Raw genomic sequence first — 19,307 nt, forward strand, 5'->3', positions numbered from 1 at the left:
GCTGGTGCTTTATTCATCAATTTAATTTATTATTCTATACATTGTTATTTGGTATTTTTAAATAATGTGCAGTGAAGACAATGTTTAGTTATCTCATTTAAAGCAGTATCTAACACTTACTATCACCGTAAAACATGCCCACGAGATTGTTCATCGTGCTATTAGATTTAAAACCCCAACTGGCATGAGTTGCCTGCCTGCTCCTAGTAGATCTGTTACTTCTTTTTGTATTTATAAATATGTCACTTTCAAAACATCATGTTTCTAGCTGTATCCAAGGTTCGGGTATTTCACTTTGTTTATGAGCATATTTTGTTATATTTTAAGTGTAAATTATATATGTTCCTAACATTCTATAAAATTGGTAGCTGTGTTGAATACAATTCATACGTGTGTGTATAATAAGTGACTTCTTGAATAATGATATAGTCATTACTACACATGTAATTTTTAATTAATTTTATTCCACACTATAAATTGTAGGTAGGCTGGGGAGTAGCAGTTGTTAGAGTGCAGAGTTCCTAGGAGCTTCCTGTGATCACTGATTGGCAGAAATACAGAAAGGAGTTCCTCCACACAAACACACACTGTAAATTTGCAGTAATCCTATTGTTGTTTTATGCAAACAGTCTGAAGCTGGATAGGACACACAGAGACACATGCAAATAAGCCTGTGTGGCTGTGCAAGGTGTACTGGAGAGGTGAACGTTTCTCCGCTTAGGAAAATGCAGATAAGCAGTGGATTCCTAAACTTTTTATCCCAATCCTAACATCCTTTTGAATGATCAGGAGACAGACGGCAGCCCAAGGTGAGGTGAGTTGTCCCTCCAGCATTGGCTAAATAATGACTTTAATACTTAGCTACTAGCATGTTAATTTTATGGTGTAAAAATGGCATTCCCACCTTGAATGGAGCTGACATCAAGACTGAGGAGTGACAAAGCCTTTAGGGAATATATTCCTGTTTTATGATAAAAGTATTATCCAGGCAGGTGCATTTGTTATCAATGGGCTGTGTGTCGGGGGATCACATTAGAATAAAGTCAGGATCATTTTAACTGGGTGACCTCAGTGCTTCATGGCCCTTGTAAATTTACAAACCTGTAGGAAAATCAGCTATATTTATCATTACAGATATTAAGATGAGCACAGACATGGTGGAGCAGACAGACGCTGCAGCAGATCACACAGGTAAGATGATTTCACTACAACACTCACATATTCAGCACAAATATTGGATCAGGTTGCAGCATCTGTTTCATTGATATGCTGCTTTGGAGCAGATAAGATGCAATAGAGAGAAAACAGGGACGAGTCCTTATTTTGATTGTTTGATTTTAGCTCAAAAATGAAACAACAAAAAAGACATTACTAGGCTGATGTCTATATGAAGCCATTTAGAGACACACTCATGTGCTTTTGTTCAATATGGTTTGGGGATATTTGCTGAACTGTGGCTCTCAGTTTTATTTATTATTATTTATTTATCATTTTACTTTTTTTATCTCTTTGCTTTTATTGCTGCTAACAACTATAAGTTATAATTCTTTTCTGTTACCCGGTTAGAAAAATGTTTGACCTGTTCTCTTCAAGTTACAGTCTATGCGAAAAGCTATTGCTCTATGTGGAGGAGTGAGTTCTGTGTGGCGGTTAGCAGCTGTACCAGGATATACCTTAGGCTGTTTGCTGAGAAATACTGGCCTGCAGCTCAGGATGCAACCAGTCACAACAGCAGCAGCATATGTAGGAACGGATGAGATAAAGTCTGATATATCAGGGTTTGGCATATGACATGGCATGAAATTCAGATGTTCATCTATGATACTATACATCAGTATCTTTCTTACCAGTTTTTGAGCTGGACTCTTTCCATCAGCTCATCTGTTTCATATTCAATGCTGTCTGTCATATACTGTCCGGCATGCTCCACATCTGGATAGCAACCAATCATTACAGATTTATTTTATGTTGTATATACTATATAATACTCCAATAATAATTCTGTAATTTATACAGTGCCTCCAACCCAAACCTCTACAGCCCAGTGCCCGAACTTTTTAATTCTAGCGCATGATCCTAAAACCAATTAAATCATTTAGGTAAAGAAAGTATTTGTGGAATCCCCATGAACTACAATAGCCTCTGTTTGATTAAATTATTTGTATTATTAATCTTATTTATATAAGTGCACTAAACATTTCTGGACTGAAATGTAAGTTTAGTTACAATAAAAGATAGGTTGTGTGTGTGTCTGTGTGTGTGTGTGTGTGTGTGTGCGTGTGTGTGCGTGTGTGTGCGTGTGTGTGCCTCAGCGTCAGGGCTTATTTGCATGAGTGGTCATTTCCATACTGGAAGTTTGGCTCTTGCATGGCAAGGGGGGGGGGGGGGGCAGTGATGGGGGATGGGTATGGGGTTATTGGTGTATTTGCATTCCATCGTTCTCTCGCTGTTTCTCTCCCCCCCCCCCCCCCGCCCCCACCACCCTCTCTCACACACACATACCACTTCCAAAGGCTCAATTTGACATTCAAATTATGTGAGCTCATCCAGTACCTCGCTCAGGTTGAAACTTTAACGTCCATGTCTGTCTGTCTGTCTGTCTGTCTGTCTGTCTGTCTGTCTGTCTGTCTGTCTGTCTGTCTGTCTGTCTGTCTGTCTTTCTGTATGTTTCTCTCTGTCTCTGTTGCTCTCTCCGTCCCTCTATCACCCTCTCTCTATGCTCCTGTCTCCAGCGGCTCTCCATCTCCCTTTCTGTGTCTCTGTCTTTGTCTCTGTCTCTGTCTCTGTCTCTGTCTCTCCTTCTCCTTCTCTTTGCACCCCCACACGTTTAACATTCATACAACATTTGTAGATTCTGTTCAATGCTTTAATCAAACAATCATTGACACCATTTGTTGCTATGAATAAGTTGAATAGTTTTTAAAGGGAGTTTTTAAATTGTGACTCTCAGACTCTCTTTTTCTCTCCCAAACATCCAGAGCAAAATGGAATGGACTTCAATCGACAGGTGAGTGACGTCTCCAAACACAAAAAAACATTTTACGGTTTTCAGTCACGTTTGTACATTTTTCGAATCATCCTTAACATTTGCAAAACAGTGCATTTGTACGAACAGCGCCACACAATAGATTACCTGCAAAAGCCTGAACTTGCTCAAAATCCTTATTTTTATCTCTCAAAAGTAAATATATATGTTAATGTGGATTTAGAAAGCGTAAGAGGAAATCATTAAACCACAAAAGCACAGCCCTGCGAGTGGGTTAGGTCCCCTATAATGGGAAGAAACCTCAAGGTCGGCGGCCGTCTGCCATGACCGGATGGGTTGAGAGAGGAAGAGAGAGTGAGAAAGAAAGAGAGAGAGAGAGGCACGCAAGAGGCACAACAACAACATCAATTATAGTAATAATTGTAACTAATGATAATAACAATAATACATGCAATCCAATCGTGACAGGGTCTTCATTGCTACAGGACAAGTTCCACAAGAAACTGTGAAAACTCTGGGGAAGAAGTTGATTTAGTGAAATGCATTAATGGAACATTGGATATGCACAGATAGAGAGGGAAGGAGGAGAGAGGAGCTCAGGGTATCATGGGAAGTCTCCCAGCAGTCTAGGCCTATAGCAGCATATCTAGGAGCTGGCCCAAGGCAAACCTGGCTGGCTCTAACTATAAGCTTGATCAAAAAGGAAAGTTGTAAACTTACTCTTAAACGTAGAGAGGGTGTCTGCCCTTAAAATATGATGGAGCCTGCCAATTAAGAGCTTTGAAAGTGAGCTGGAGGAATACATTTAAATTCCATTCTGGACTCAAATTGGGAGCAATATGAACTCTTTTTACAGTGTCAATACACAAGCAGCTGCATTCTGGTCCAGATGGAGAGTCTTTAGAAACTTGTGAGGACAGCATGATTATGAATCCAGCCTAGCCTAGACAAAATGTGCCTGATTGCCTTAGTGCCTGATGAAACTTAGATGTTGTACTAAGCACACTTGGAGTACTACTAGAAAAGGTATTTCACTGTTGTTATACTTGTATGGTTGCGTGTGACAAATAAAAGACAGTCCTTGAATACTGTCTTATCTGGTAATTAAATGAGATATCTTAATTAAAGATAATGCCTAGATTCCTTATGGCGATATATTAGATAATGCGTTTCTAAGGTGTTTGGGGCCAAGCACAAAAACTTCCGTTTTGTCTGACTTAAGCAGAAGAAAATTGCAGGTCACGTAGGTGTTTATGTTGTTAAGGCAGTGGTTCCCAAACTTTTTCTGCAGGGGGGGGGGGGTTGGAATAAAACAATATGGATCAGCTGGTTGGACTGTTATCCAGTAATATTATTAACTAAAGGAAGCAGATATAAAGTGTATGGTATTGGTCCAGGCACTGAGCCTTGAGGAACGCCATATCTAACTCTTGTGTGTGTGTGGAGGATTTCTCATGAACAGAAATTGATCTGATATAGGACTCAAACCAGCTTGATATAGTTCTTCTCATGCCAATTACACTTCGAATAGACAAAATAACTATACATGTGTACAAACATAGCACAATATTTCATCATACGCCCTACACAAATCGAAACATACATTGTCTCTCTGAGCTATGACCATGACTGAAGTGTGTCAAGTCATGTGTCACCTAGCTCTAATCTAAAGGCCTTTTCAAACATGGTCCACAGTACATTACTGGGATTGTCCTTCAGTCACTTTTAGTGATTTTTGCAGCTGTATTCAGGAAAATTGCCGTCTAGTGCTTTTCCACACATGCCATGGAAATGCCGGAATAGATGGGGCCGTAGAGCTGCCTTTATGTGTGCTTCCCTCCAATGTTACAGCTTTCATTCACAATGAAGCCTTACAGGTAATTTCCCTGGAATAATACATGTTTTTTGGAGGGAGAAATTGGAAGTACAGATTTCCCTGAATCTCAAACCCTGTTCCCATTCACACATGACCATGCAGGAAGATGCGAGAGCACTTCCAGGAAATCATTTGACCATCTCAAATGCAAGATTGACTTTTCAAGACTATGATCGTTATTTTTGTATTATTATTATCATTATTAATAAAAATTGAGGTAGACCTACGTTGTTTCATTAAGACGATATGGTGGAGCAGTGGATAGCACTTTTCAAATCCTGTGTCGTCACTGATCCTTTCTTTGTGGAATTTGCATTTTGTCTGGGTAGCCATTGCCCTTTGGATTAATACTCCTGTCGCCGCCCTTGACCAAGGGAAAAGGCTGTAGCTCTGGAGTACATCTTAACCTAGTTATTATAACTTTTTATATTAATGCATTGGTTTCGTAACGTTACGTTATTGTTACGTATGGCAAAGATGAGGATGGTTTTGGATCACACAATGTTTGGCACACTGCTGACACTTGATGATGAAGCTCACAGAACCAGAGTCGTGTGAACTTTCAGACTGATTCAGTTTTATTGACTGTAGGATTATATGACACTTAATTTTAACTGACGTTGCAGACATCTAACATCCTGAAGACAAATGAGCGACTCTGCCTCCACATGTCAATATGACTGCCTGTTTTGTACATCTCAAACAGTTTCCAGCTATTTGGATAATTCTTCACATGTTCATTTTGGCAGACAACAACGTTTTTTTGTCTTCTTCCTACTGCTGTTTAAAGGGAAGTGCCATGGGTTTAGGGAGGGGGTATTTGCATATTGCTCTGCCTGAGGGGAGGGAGAGAGTCTATCAGTGTGTGTGATCCAACTGGTCCTGTGTTTGTGCACTACACACACGCACGCACACACTCACATGCACGCACACGCGCACACACACACACACACACACACACGCACGCATACACACACACACATAGACAGGAAACATTATCCACAAGAATGAGTTGAACATTGAATACAGATGCTTACCTTTTACAAGAATTCTTTCATGTTTGGCCCTAGATTAAGACTGAGGACATCAGCGACTTGCACCATTCAGCCTCCATACTGAAGACATGCCACCTGACACAGGGCTCAGCTGGGAATGGAGGACAGCTAAGTGGGGTATGACACGCAACAATAGAGAACAGATATATAATGATTTGAATTGATGTTGAGAAAAATCACTGAGTTGTTTGTTTGTGCATGTACGTCTTTGCAAAGTCTCGCTGTATGTCCTCTGTGGTGGGGACTGACCCTATAAGCTCTTCGAGGTGATATTTGAAATTACTGTATGTTCCTTAACCTGCATCTTCCAAGTATTGAAGAATCGTTCTGATATTCTTCTGCGTGTTCGTTTGTGGTGAATCAAGAGGAATAGATGAGGCAAAGATGAACTGGAATCTTCAGAAGAGCTTTACTGGAATAAGACCTTGGACAGCGCTGGTTCAAACTCTCGCATGCATCAAAGAAGGACCATCAAATATTTCCGTGCTTCCCTATTTATCCCGCATATACAGGGCGTTTACATAATATTCTAATTCACTGATGACAATAACTGTTATCTATTGGTCAGCCAGCTTCAAGAGAGGCAGCGCTAAGATTCAAATCTGAGGGATGAACAGATGTCTGTGGGGGAAAGTAGAATTCTCTTTGTGTAAATTAAAGAGCAACAGTATGGTGTAATTAGCCCTTTGATCTGAAGAAGCTCCCCCTGACTGCCCGTCCATGCGAACCCCCTCTCTTCCCTCTTCCTGACCACAGATGCTTGAAGCTTTGATAAAGTGATACAGTGACCTCTTCACCTATTGGCAGATATGTGTTATCTAGCCCTCCTGGAGAGAGAAGCAGTAAATGCTCGTATGTATTACTCCATCTCCAGACTTTTCCGGAGCCAGCCATTTGGTTACTTTTAACTTTGGTAACTATATTAACCTCAGGTACTGCATTTACTTATGTGTGTGTTGACATTATTTGTTATATTCCAACACAAGCTTTGGCTTTGCCACCATGTTTTTGTTACATTACTGGCAGTGCATCATCAGGAGGTGTGCACATCCATGCAACTTGAGAAGAAGTAGCAGCACCTCTGTAGAGTGCCGACGTGTAGTTGATTGTGCCTTTTTACGATTGCCCTCTGCTTGCGCTGTTCTGGACCAAACTTAAAGTGCCTAAAGGGCTTCTCAGCGAAATATGTTGCATATCTGGATACAGATCCCATCTAAATGTATTAGGTGCAAATGGAGCCTAAATCATTATTTTATGTGCACACTGTACTCTGTACTACTGTATATTACAACACAGATTTGTATCTGTACTGTTATTAAGGCAAAATATTTGATTTAGACATGTACCGTACATCTATGAAATTGATAGGATTCAATGGTGAATATATGACTATAAGAATTGTTGCTTAATTGTAGTACGTGGAGAGTACACGAGGGAATACATATTGGAGTTGTCGTACTTATGCTTAAGTATATCAATAACAATCGCTTAACCATGGTTAATTATTTTATTATTTCATTGATTTATGACAGTTTTATTCTAATTATGGTGATTACATGACGTCTGACAAATCTGATTTAGTGCTTCTATTGTATCATTGAATTGTATGACTTATATTTGAAAGTGTATGTAAACAAAGTTCATTTCGTAAATATCCCACACAAAACAAAAAACTAAATGATACTGCATAAGATCAATCTGAAGAACACTTGTTAACTTGAAGGTCATGTTTTCAGTCGTGTTTGTCTTTTTGTTCATCAGCAGGATATCTCAAAAGGTTATTGACAGATTTTAATGAAGGTTGGTGGGCTGGTTGAATATGATCCAGGCAGGAATCCATTATATTTTGATAGCGGTTGGCTTACCACTTACCACTTTTATGTCTTGACCAATTACTTTTGAACCATACTCAACAATCAAAATTAAGTTTTTTCCTGGATTCCTTTGCTATTCACATCCATATAGACCACATTTCGAACCTGAACAGTTTTTTTGTTATCTCTACTATATCTACAGTTCTGGGTCGTTTTGTCGACCATTTTGTCGAGTGGGAGAGGGGGTTGATCATAGCCTAGCCAAAAACCAATTAAATGTAATCACTGAGAGTCGTAATTCTCAGCCTTGCAGAGGAATGCAACTTCTAGTTAGTAAGTAAGGGATAATGTTTCTGTGGGTGTTTAAATCATGGAATAAACCCAGGTACCCCAATGTCTCACCCGCTAACTTAACAAAGAAATACATAAGGTCACACAGTATATTAATAATTTAAATGAATTTATCACCGATTGTAAACTTGAGACAAACCCACTGTCCCATTGTGTTACTCTGTACCAACTTAGCGACAATGGCTAAAAACAATAGCAGCAGAGTCTAACCTCTAAGCCAGCTACATAGTAGTAGTCTATTTCCGTGCATTCTGAAATGCAACATAGTGAATTGGCTGCGTTTTGGTGTGGATGTCCATGTCTAGTAACTTTTCATTTTAACAACCTGAAATGTCTTCTTCAAGAAATGACATGAAGACAATACTTGTTTGTACCCCGCAGCTTGGAATGCTGGTGTGGTGATACAAAGTATGTGACACAGCAGTGAACACTTTTGACAGTCTATCCAGCTTTGTGCAGGGTTTTATGCAAATTCAACAAAATGCTGCCATTTTCATATATCAGTTTAGGAAGAAACACGTTCTTCACAGAGCAGACTGGCATGTTCACAGCTCAACTACATTAAGACAAAAATGCAAAAATAAGTACTCAACAAGAAAATGCTGGATCAGCAGGGAATACAAGGGCAAAAACCTGGCAAAAAACGCTGGCAGACTAGAACTAAAACATAGAGGTTAATGGGAGAACAGAAAGCAGCTGGCAGGTAGGTGGTGGGAAATCAGGAATTGCGACAGCTGCTGGTGCGGAGTGGAACAGGTGATCTGAAAACACAACAGAGATGAGAAATAGAATGGACAGACTTATAGAAGAGGATACTGCAGGTATTGAGGTTGATTTTGGCTACGTGTAGTTGAACTCATTTAACTTCAGACAGTGTTTTGTAGCTTCAAAAAATGATCTTTAGTCATTTGTAAACCAAGGCAGATTAGATTTTCATGCTTTTCTAGTATGGTTTTGTTTTACAGTGTACAGGGTGGGGTTAATATAAATTGCACACTGTCCAAGCTACATGATCCTTTAAATACTGAGCCCCAATATGAAGGATAAATTATCCGTGAAACCCTCTAGTAAATGTAAATAATTTGACATCAAAAAGTTGGAATGGCAGATAAAAAAAAAAACTAAAACAAACCAGAAAAGACTTGAAAATGCAAAGAACCTAATTGTCATTTATTGTTTTAGTGTTTAATATCAAACTGATGTTTTGGATTGAAGCTTCCTAAGATAATGTAATGTAATCAAGTGCTGAATAATGGCATGTTTATGCGCAATATGAAAATGAATATCTCCATATTTTGATCACATACCCTGTTTAATCCTGTGGCTCTCTTCACTGAATTGTTTGTGTGTTGTTTCTGCAGGAGCTGGCCTCTCTCCACACCATGCAGCAGCTGGTTCTGATGCCTCCTTCTCACCTCTCCTCTCCCTCCTCCTTCCTCCTCTCCCAGAACTCCAGCAGCCATCAAGGTGGAGTCTGACTCAATATGGCAAACACACAGAAGCCCTGAGGCCATTATGTGACCTTCACCTACACAACAGCTAAAACTCAATTTTAACAGCCAAGTTGTTTTTTCACAAGACTCATAAGACTAAGTATTTAACACAAATTTAACACTTCTCACTTACATTTTCTAAACTCAGCACAACCAACTAATAACAAAATATAAACAAAACCCCCACAATGTAATGTAATGTGTAATTAAATGTTGTTTTTCTATGGGTGTAATGTGTTATTCTCACAGCAGATTTAATGAATGTGATTGATAAAACGGTGCCTTCATGTGTGCAGCGCTCCTGCAGCAGAACCTTCTCTCCCTGCCCAGCCAGAGTCAGTCTGGACTCTTACAACATCAGCCTGGACTGGCTCTGACGCCACAGGTAAAACAGGTTTCCAGGTTCCTATAAATTATACAATTATTCCTCTGCAGTTGACCAATCTAACTACTCAGTTCAGGTCGAAACCAAAGAACTGCTGCCTCTTTTATAATGCATCTGAACCAGTATCAAACCCAACATCAGAATCCAGTACCAACACTTAGACTTAAGACATAAGAAAATTAACAAGTTATTGACTAGACTATTGACTTTTGGTCTTGGATTTATGGTTAAAGGAAATAAGCCAGAACATAAAAGTGGCAATGGCCAATTTCAACCCTTCCATAATTGTTTGAGATATCCTGCTAGCAGAAGAGGTAACAATACAAATACGATACCATTACAATATCAATGCCATTACCAATATTAATACAATATCAATACCATACAATGCATACTGACTTACATTTATTCAACGCACACTGTATAAACACTTATAATGTCGATTCTAACCTATGAATTTAATATTTTGATAGACAGATCCCAGAGTTTACAAATACATTCCGTGCATTTTGTTCTGTTGACAGTAAGTTGACAGTGTCATGTTCCTTTGGCCTAGGCTATGAGTCGGTCTGGTCTGGCAGGACCATCTATGGATAATCACATGGACATGGGCCATCTGCAGATGCCCAAGCATATGGCAGTCCCACCACAGGAGGAGCCGAGTGATCTGGAAGAACTGGAGCAGTTTGCCAAGGCCTTTAAACAACGACGCATCAAACTTGGCTTCACTCAGGTACATTGTGTGCAAGAGCCACTGTCAGGCCTAATCAGTCCGGAATTCCCATGTCCAGCGCGACTAAGCTGTCATTCATGTTTTGTGTGTTAAAGATTTTTATTAAAGAAAGCATTTGACATGACTTTGAGCATACAGTTATGGGACATTTTGGAGATTTTTTTACACAGAGAAAAAGGAAAAATAAGAGAGAAGGAAATTACGGAATGGTTGTGCTCAAATAAGTGTTGGTATCAATTCAGGAAACATTTCAACATGTTTTGTAGAAGCATCTCCTTTAGGTCAATTATGTGACGATCACCTGTTTCCTCCCTCATAATTAGATTCCACTTTTTCTGTATGGCATAACAAATGTATGTATTCAGATGGTATTTTTAACAGCTTTACATTTGTCATCACTGTATGGATTAGCTGCAAACCATTTTTTAGGTACTACCATGTCACTTTGTTCCTAACTTCTGAGTGTTACCTATTACTTATTATCATTATTTTATTGTGTATTGTCTTTGTCTAAAAACATTTCTGAACAGTATAATCGCATGCTCATATCTGCTACTGTCTTCAGTAACACTGGGTGGGCGGGTGGGGGTGTGGGGAGATCATTCATGTCATCATGTCAGTTCGTGTTTTCACCCCAAAGCACTGATCCTGTAATATGTCTTTTTCTCTCTTTCTCTGTCTCTTGTACTTTTGTGTTGTGTGTGTTGGTATGTTTTCTGCCACAGGGAGATGTTGGCCTTGCCATGGGAAAACTATATGGCAATGATTTCAGCCAGACTACCATTTCACGCTTTGAAGCTCTGAACCTCAGTTTCAAAAACATGTGCAAGCTGAAACCTCTGCTGGAGAAATGGCTGAGCGACGCAGGTATTCTGCAGAAACTGCTTACAATACAACTGATTCATTTGGCTTTGAGGGCAGAAATCCTCAAATGTTTAATGCTGCTTGAAAATATGATCTCAGCGCCCCAATGTTTATCAGGCTCACTTTGTTGATGATGGAAGAGTGCTTGCTCTGCTAATGTCTTTCATTTGCTTTCATGTTAGAGAACTCACCTTCAGACTCCATGAGTAATCCAGCCTCTCTGCCGCCACTGATGGAGGGATATGGACGAAAAAGGAAAAAGAGAACAAGCATTGAAACAAACATCAAGCTGACTCTGGAGAAACGTTTCCTTGATGTGAGTTCACAATTCCTGAAACTTTTACAGACTTTCTCTTTTTCAAGAGTAACATTCAGTACATTTACATGCACATGAACTTCTATTACAAGTAGTTTGTTTGTTCTTGTTTACACTCGATTAGGCTGGAATTTGAAAAATAAATGTTAATGGAAATCAGTTTACTCAAACATGTATAGAATCAATTGTCTTATATTTGTATAATTGTAAGCCACCTTCATATGTATTTACTCACCTGGTTGACTCCCCTTATACACTGATAAACCAAATTATGTATATACAGCGAACAACAGAATCCTATTAATTAAATCCATATATGTTTTACATTTAAAAGTACAGTATCAACGAAAAAAGAATAACTACTGACTATAACTATGATAAACATTTTAACACATCACTAATATCAAACTTGTAAAATAAACTTGTGATCTCTTCTGTAATTGTGGGGCATCAGTCATGATACAAACGGAGCCCGATGTATTATAACAGCTTCAATTTGTAATGAATTTTTGTCAGAACAAAATGGACCTTTACGTTTCATGTGATATCCTGTTGTGCCGTACTAGTTGTATAATGCCACAACTGGCATTATACAACTAGTCTGTTCTGTTGTTGTATCTGCAGTTGTATCAGTAACAGCTAAGTCTCTAAAATTGCTGATGAGGAAGAAATAGTGACACAAAATACAATCTTATGAAGGTCTTGAACTCACAGATAACACTTAGACTTAGGGGACTGTGTTCACAAATATCGCTTCATGGTTTCGAGTGATTTGTAAGGTCAGGCATTTCCCACTGACTAGTATCTGAGTAATTATTTCTGTTTTCAGAACCCCAAGCCAAACTCTGAGGAGATCACACTGATCTCAGAGCAGCTTTCCATGGAGAAGGAGGTGGTTCGAGTTTGGTTCTGTAATCGACGTCAGAAGGAGAAAAGGATCTACTGCCCAGTAGCCAATTTACCCGTCAAATCACACAGCTTCAACTCTAGAATGGTAAGAGAACTGAACCTGTGCAGTAAATTACTATATTTGATTTGTCTTCTTATGATGTCTGAGTGACACATGTTACTGAGACTTTTAGTGTGTTGTTTTTACAAATAGGAGGAACATGTCAGCTATTCTTCAGACTTCTATATGGCAAAAAAATAATTATTTCTATATTAATATTTCAAGGAACATTTCATTCATTGTTAAAGATTCAATCAATTGTATGTCTCCCCTTAATCTCATGGTTATGTTCTGTGAAAAAGTTATAAATATAATATGATTATTAGTAATAAGTGCTACCTGTGTGCCACTTTACACAGGGCTTCATTCCTTACGCTATGCCCCTCTGTCTTCTAGATATATACTAAATTAAATGTATTTGTATGTATTGTATGTATGTGTCTCATGTCACTAAAACATGAATTGAACATGTGTTTTTCAGTCATCAGCTTCCAGGTCTTACAGCCCTTTGGCTTCAGGTGGAGGTAAGAGCCGATTGGAACTGTCAATGTAAAATGTTTCTCCAAATGATTAAAAATGGCAAAATACTCATGGTTTGTTAGCTATGAGCTCAAACACAAAACATGTGGCTTGAAAAAGGGCAAATCTGGGGCTGGCTGACATACTTCATCCCTGCTACCTGCTGAACACCTGAGCAGCTGTTACATGTTGACTCTGTAATACCTGCTATAAAGCATGTGTGTTGATCTGTTCCTTCCAGTGTCATCGAGTTCCTCTCCAAACAGCGTGAGTCGTGGAGGGTCTCCGAGCAGTCTGTCCACAGCCTCCACCTCATTGTCGTCTCAGCTCCCCTCAGCCTCCTACAGCGCACCAGGGTAAGAACGATGTCCGTCTGACTCAGCCCTGACCCTGACCCTGACCCTGACCCGGACCCGGACCCGACCCTGACCCTTACCCTCACCCCAAACCTGACCCTGACCCTGACCATGACCCTGACCCGGACCCGGACCCGGACCCGGACCCGACCCTGACCCTTACCCTCACCCCAAACCTGACCCTGACCCTGACTCTAAGCCACATTCACTATTCCATAAAGGCATTATTAGGTATTATTTGAAGAGTTACAAGTTCAAGAAGAGAATTGATGACCTAGTTCAGCCCAGTCTGACACAGAGCAGAGAGTTTTTAGTCAGAATCCAACTGTTACCTGACCTAACTGACCCAAACCCAACCAGTAGGCAAGCAGAAAAGTGAATTAGTGTATTATTATTTTGGTGTTCCTTGTGTATGACTACAAACCATCTGGAAGGAGGGAATGGACTTCTTTCAATCTTGGTCATTTATCATTTACAATGCTGCAGGGAGACTGTGCTGTCCTATCTTTTAGTCATGAATAAGTTTCCAGATATTTTGCAGCTCATAACACAACACAATGCGGTGTTATGTAACAGAAGTCATACATGGAATGTACTGTCTGATATAGTGCTTTTATACAAATGTGGCTTGCACATTCTTACAGTATAGGTGGCGCCAACCTGCAGATTAGAAGGAGTTAGGAGTTCAGTGTCTTTCTCAACAACACCTCAAAATGCTCAGAACGTTCGGATCCCTAGATGACCACTCTACCTTCCACACAAGCATCAAGTCATTTCAATAATCGGAACTGTGGATATGCCCATCTATGTAATTAGTGTTAGTAATTACCTCCCAAACAGAAGAATAGTGGTGATGCAAAATGCAATGTCCCAGGTGGTGATTTGTGGTGGTTTAGTAAGTAAGCCCCCTGAGAGTGAAACATGTCTCAGGGGGGGATAGTGTGGGGACCAACCGTGGGGACCAACCTTGGCCTGCTCTTCTCTACCTTTGCATGCTGTTTGTCAATACCTCTTTTCACCTTTTTAGGTGTCATCTTTTTACTATAAACAGGTATGCATGTTTGCTCTATTTTGCTGTAGTCTAGTATTCATCCATTATCAATCACCGCTTATCCACTAATGGGTCGCGGGGTCGCTGGAGCCAATCCCAGCTGTCAACAGGTGAGGGCGGGGTTCACCCTGGACAGGTTGCAAGTCCTGTCCAGGGCACATATAGGGGCACACATAGACACAAACAACATTAACGATAACTCTAAGGACTTTGGAGTCACCCAATTAACCTGCAGGTCTTTGGACTGTGGGAGGAAGCCGGAGTACCCGGAGAGAACCCACGCAAAACATGCAAACTCCACACAGAAATCACTAATTACATGAGAATATGGAATCACAAAATATTTCACAAAGCAAGGTTTGTCAAGTGTCATGATATCAGGGCAGATTTTCCAGGAAATGAAAATATCTCTATTTGTTTTCCATTATGAAAACTTTCCAGTACTTTTTCAAAAGCTTTGGGATATTTCATCAGGTGACATCCCTATTTAAATAACTAGGTGTGACAGTCAAAGATAAACTCATGAACATAGAGACAGGGCTGTGTTATTGGCTGTGGCACCTGCACCTCCACAGACACACCCTCCTGTCACAGCAGGGTTGTCCTGACACCAGCTTGGACACTACAGGAGTCTGTAGGCCAGGAAAACACATCATGGCTTTTCAGTATTTTATTGACAATAGAAGATAAGATAAGATAAGATAAGATAAGATAAGATAAGATATAGTATAAGTATATATATATATATGTATATATACTAAAAAGGAACACACACACATCCGAAACTGTGCCCCCCTCCTACACACACATGCACCGGAGGGGGCAGCCGGCAGGCAGCTGGCAGCCAGCGCCAGTGGAGCAGTTTGGGGGTCTGGTGCCTTGTTCAAGGGCAGTGTCACTTTTAGAAACCACATACTAAACATAATGAATTATCAATCAATAATTAAAAAAAAATTGTACAAATAAATTGTAGAATAAAATAAAATTGACTTCTGGCTAATCTTGTGATCTTTCAGGTCCTGGTATCGCACATGGAATCCTGCAGTATATCATCACTGACACAAACTGTTTCATATGAAGCATCTGAAGCGTGGTGAAGATCTTTTGGGAAGGATATCCAATGAAGAGCTGACGGAATAAAAGAAAATCTCTCAGTTATAAAGAGTTTTTGTAAAACAAAAAAAAAGAAGAAGGATAGTAGAGGAAAACACCAGGTTTCTGACAGCATACGTCTCAGTCAGCTGCTCTTAATGATGGACCCAACACAACCCTTTTCCGATGAGTTGTACAACATGGACGAGAAATCCAAAGACATGACAAAGCTCTCATGTTCAAGCCTGTATGATGTAGGATTTACTTTCAACACCCAAAAACTGTGTGAAAAGGTTCAGGTTCTGCACTTAATGCAACCTGATTTTTATATGGTGTGAATATGAATAAAATAAAACAAATTAATGTATAATTTCCATCTGCTTTACCGTGCCTGGTCTAAAAAGGCATACATTTTTGATTGTGTGAGGTGACAACACACACTTACTTTGTAGCAGCATTGGTGAATTGAAGGACTTCTGATTTGGTCATTTTGTGATCATTTGTTACGGTATTGTAAAGGTCTGTGTGCATGTGAGCGTTTGTGTCCACAGGCATGACCCAGATATATCTGAACGGATGGCTCTGGACTTGGCTCAAGATAAGATAAGATAAAAGTTGATCATCCCGAGGGAAATTACTGTTCAACAGTTACAGTACAGTGCAGAATGAAACTAGAACCCCTCTGATCCAGATCTGTAGCTCAATCCAGACTCGAGAATTTTTTTGAAGGATTCTTCACCAATGTGAAATAGGGCCATTTGCCTTGTGCCTATATTTCAAACTGCATACTGTTCATATGCAGGCCTGACTATAATGTTGTAAATAGGGCTAGAAATGGGCGACTACCACCAAAGTGTGGCAGAGATATTGTAGAATCCGTAGTGTTATTATTATAGGGCTGCAATCTCTGATTGCTCTTGTTATTTGCTGTGAAGGCTATTAAGTAATATGGAATGGTTTGTCTTAGTGGAAGTACACAGGGATATTAGTTCTATTCTTTTCTCAGACATTAAAGGGATATTTGTGTCCCCTTAGCTTTAAGGTCAGCATATTAAATCAAATAGACACATAGACACAATGAAATTGTTTTTGTTTTTTATTGCTCAACCCAGTACAGCCACTGTGGTTCAGTGAGGAATTTCTGGGTGTATCACATGCTGATTTGGGATAAAAGGTGTGATTCAAAACCACCACCAGTCTCTCCTTGTAGGGGAGTGACCCCATGTTTAAGGCTTTGCTTCATGATGAGCATGGTCACACCCAGGTGAAAGCACAACGAAAGCACAATGGTGGCAGGCTGTAAGTCCATTTACTCCCAAAAACGTTTGGTGCTCAGAATGACCCGGTATAAGTAGATTGAGTCCCAGCACCACTAACAGTAGGATACCTCAGAGCATTTAACCACTTGACTCAACTCACCATTCCTCAGGCATTCCAACACTTTTTTGGAAAGGGCTGCATATGGGCAATCTCTCTTTTAAAAAATATTTACCATGAGGGAGGTTTCCCTCTCTCTCCAAAAGTCATGTCAGACATGTTTGACCAGATATGCTGCTACAACCGCTATAACTGTAGGTCCATGCTGGAAATCCTTTCTGCATGTACTGTATGTCAGAAATGCTGCATAATGTTGTGAATCTTGGTTTTATACATTTACTTTACTTCATTTACAGCCCAAATAATCTGGTTAATATTGGCCTGGACTACCTCTTTTTTCCAGACTAAATTTTGCCAGTTTGAGGTCTTTGTCGCAAGTTTACCAGATCATATGTTGGTCTGACTCATGGTCTTGGATGACATTAATTTTTGAACATTTCTGATTTCACGATCATTGGATTTGTTTTCCATGAATTAAATGTAAGTCTTAAATGTAAGTTTTCCTTCGTTAATCATTTAAAATGGGCACAGGAAATAAAAGACCATACAGCCGTGCCAGGTTCAGGTAAAAGGATTATCAGTTATCATTGATCTCAGATCACGTCAAAAATCTGTGTGTGTGCATGTCTGCGTGTGTGGAAGTGTGTGTGCAATCACACAAACGTATAAAACTGCAGGTGTACGTGTATTTCCCACTGTAGGTTGTTTTCCTATTTATGTGTTTTATACAGAATTAATGGGCCCTCATGAGTTCTGAAGGGTTTGACCACTTTTGTTGAAGTTTTGTGTGGTTTAGTTTGTGATGCTTTTGTCCATGTGTATCCTGACTTCTGCCTCAGATTTTAGTTCATTTTATAGAAAAGTTGTGTTGTGCTAAAAGCCTACTTCCTGATGATGAATAGCTACATCGCACACAACACAACAGAACACTTTCACACAAAGTATGAAATACACTGTTTTTACCACTGAAACTTACAAGCATGTCCAATGTTGTTCTTTGAGCCCCATGAATGTTTTTCTGCACTTTGAAATCTTTTATTTCATGTCATTAAACCAATGCTGACAATGTCTGCTGTCATCTTTCCACAACACTATTCATTTAGATGCAAGAGATGAGGCTGATCCCTTTAGGTATTAAATACAGGCTGACTGTGCTTCTGTTCCACATTGTTTCAAATTCATACACAACTAATATGTAGTCAGTATATACAGCACATTCTCCATATAAGTCTATGGTTATCAAATTGTGGTGTAATTAGAACCCCCAGTGCCTGTAACTATGGATAATGACAGACTGAGTCGAAGTTACTTTGAATCATATTGATACCACAAATGGCATATGATTTTAGCAAGATCCAGACGTGAAAACAGCCTGAGACCAACTCCTCAAACTGGTGTCATTGTGGATTGTTGTGTTCAGACCTGCACTACCAAACCAAAGTCTGATTGAAAGGACTAAACCACATTGATGTAATGTTTTGATTTCTTCAGAGCTGTTACCTGGTGCAAAACGTTCTGTTGTGTATAGTCCATTATCTCAGAGGAGTGCACCAACTTCCAGGAGGCAACAGGAGATCAAGCGCCTCATCCAATAAAGGAGACAACTTAGGAAACAGTGGAAAAAAGCCTCTGAGGAGGAAAAGGAAGGCATCAAACGGACATTAAAACTCGATTGGCATCCCTCCGCAGAGCAGAGAACTTACGGAAACGCAGAAGGAAGAAAGAACAAACTAGAACACGGTTCTATAAAGATCCCTTTCAAGGTCCTAAAAATCTCTTCACAAGGGAAAAATGTGGAGCTCTGAAAACAACAAAGAAAGACCTAGAGGATCACTTGAAGACAACACACGCTGACCCAAGGTGGCAGGAACATCTGACCATTCCACTAGACATTCCACCTATTGACCCCCCGGAACACCAGATGGACATTGGCCCTCCAACTTGGAAAGAGGTGGAAAAGGAAGTCTGTCGGGCAAGATCAGCATCAGCCCCGGGGCCAAATGGAGTCCCATATAAGGTGTATAAGAATGCACCGGATGTTCTGAGGGTTCTTTGGAGGCTCATGAGAACAGCATGGCAGAGGAAGATTA

General features: G+C 39.9%; 1 protein-coding gene across 1 annotated transcript; it reads left to right on the forward strand.

Annotated features, from left to right (window-relative positions):
• The first annotated feature begins 670 nt into the window (after positions 1–670).
• Positions 671–18,618, forward strand: pou2f3 (POU class 2 homeobox 3). Its single transcript, XM_076161182.1, has 13 exons — positions 671–814; positions 1,135–1,191; positions 2,979–3,007; positions 5,933–6,034; positions 9,444–9,549; positions 9,872–9,960; positions 10,517–10,693; positions 11,419–11,560; positions 11,740–11,873; positions 12,703–12,867; positions 13,304–13,346; positions 13,583–13,697; positions 15,765–18,618. Exons 2-13 carry the CDS (start codon positions 1,143–1,145, stop codon positions 15,805–15,807), a joined length of 1,194 nt encoding a protein of 397 aa, XP_076017297.1. The 5' UTR covers positions 671–814; positions 1,135–1,142; the 3' UTR covers positions 15,808–18,618.
• The last annotated feature ends 689 nt before the right edge of the window (positions 18,619–19,307 follow it).

Source organism: Genypterus blacodes, unplaced genomic scaffold (genome assembly GCF_046128005.1).
Source record: "Genypterus blacodes isolate CSIRO-AG114 ecotype Tasmania unplaced genomic scaffold, CSIRO-AGI_Gbla_v1 ptg000111l_1, whole genome shotgun sequence".
Taxonomy (NCBI): Eukaryota; Metazoa; Chordata; class Actinopteri; order Ophidiiformes; family Ophidiidae; genus Genypterus; species Genypterus blacodes.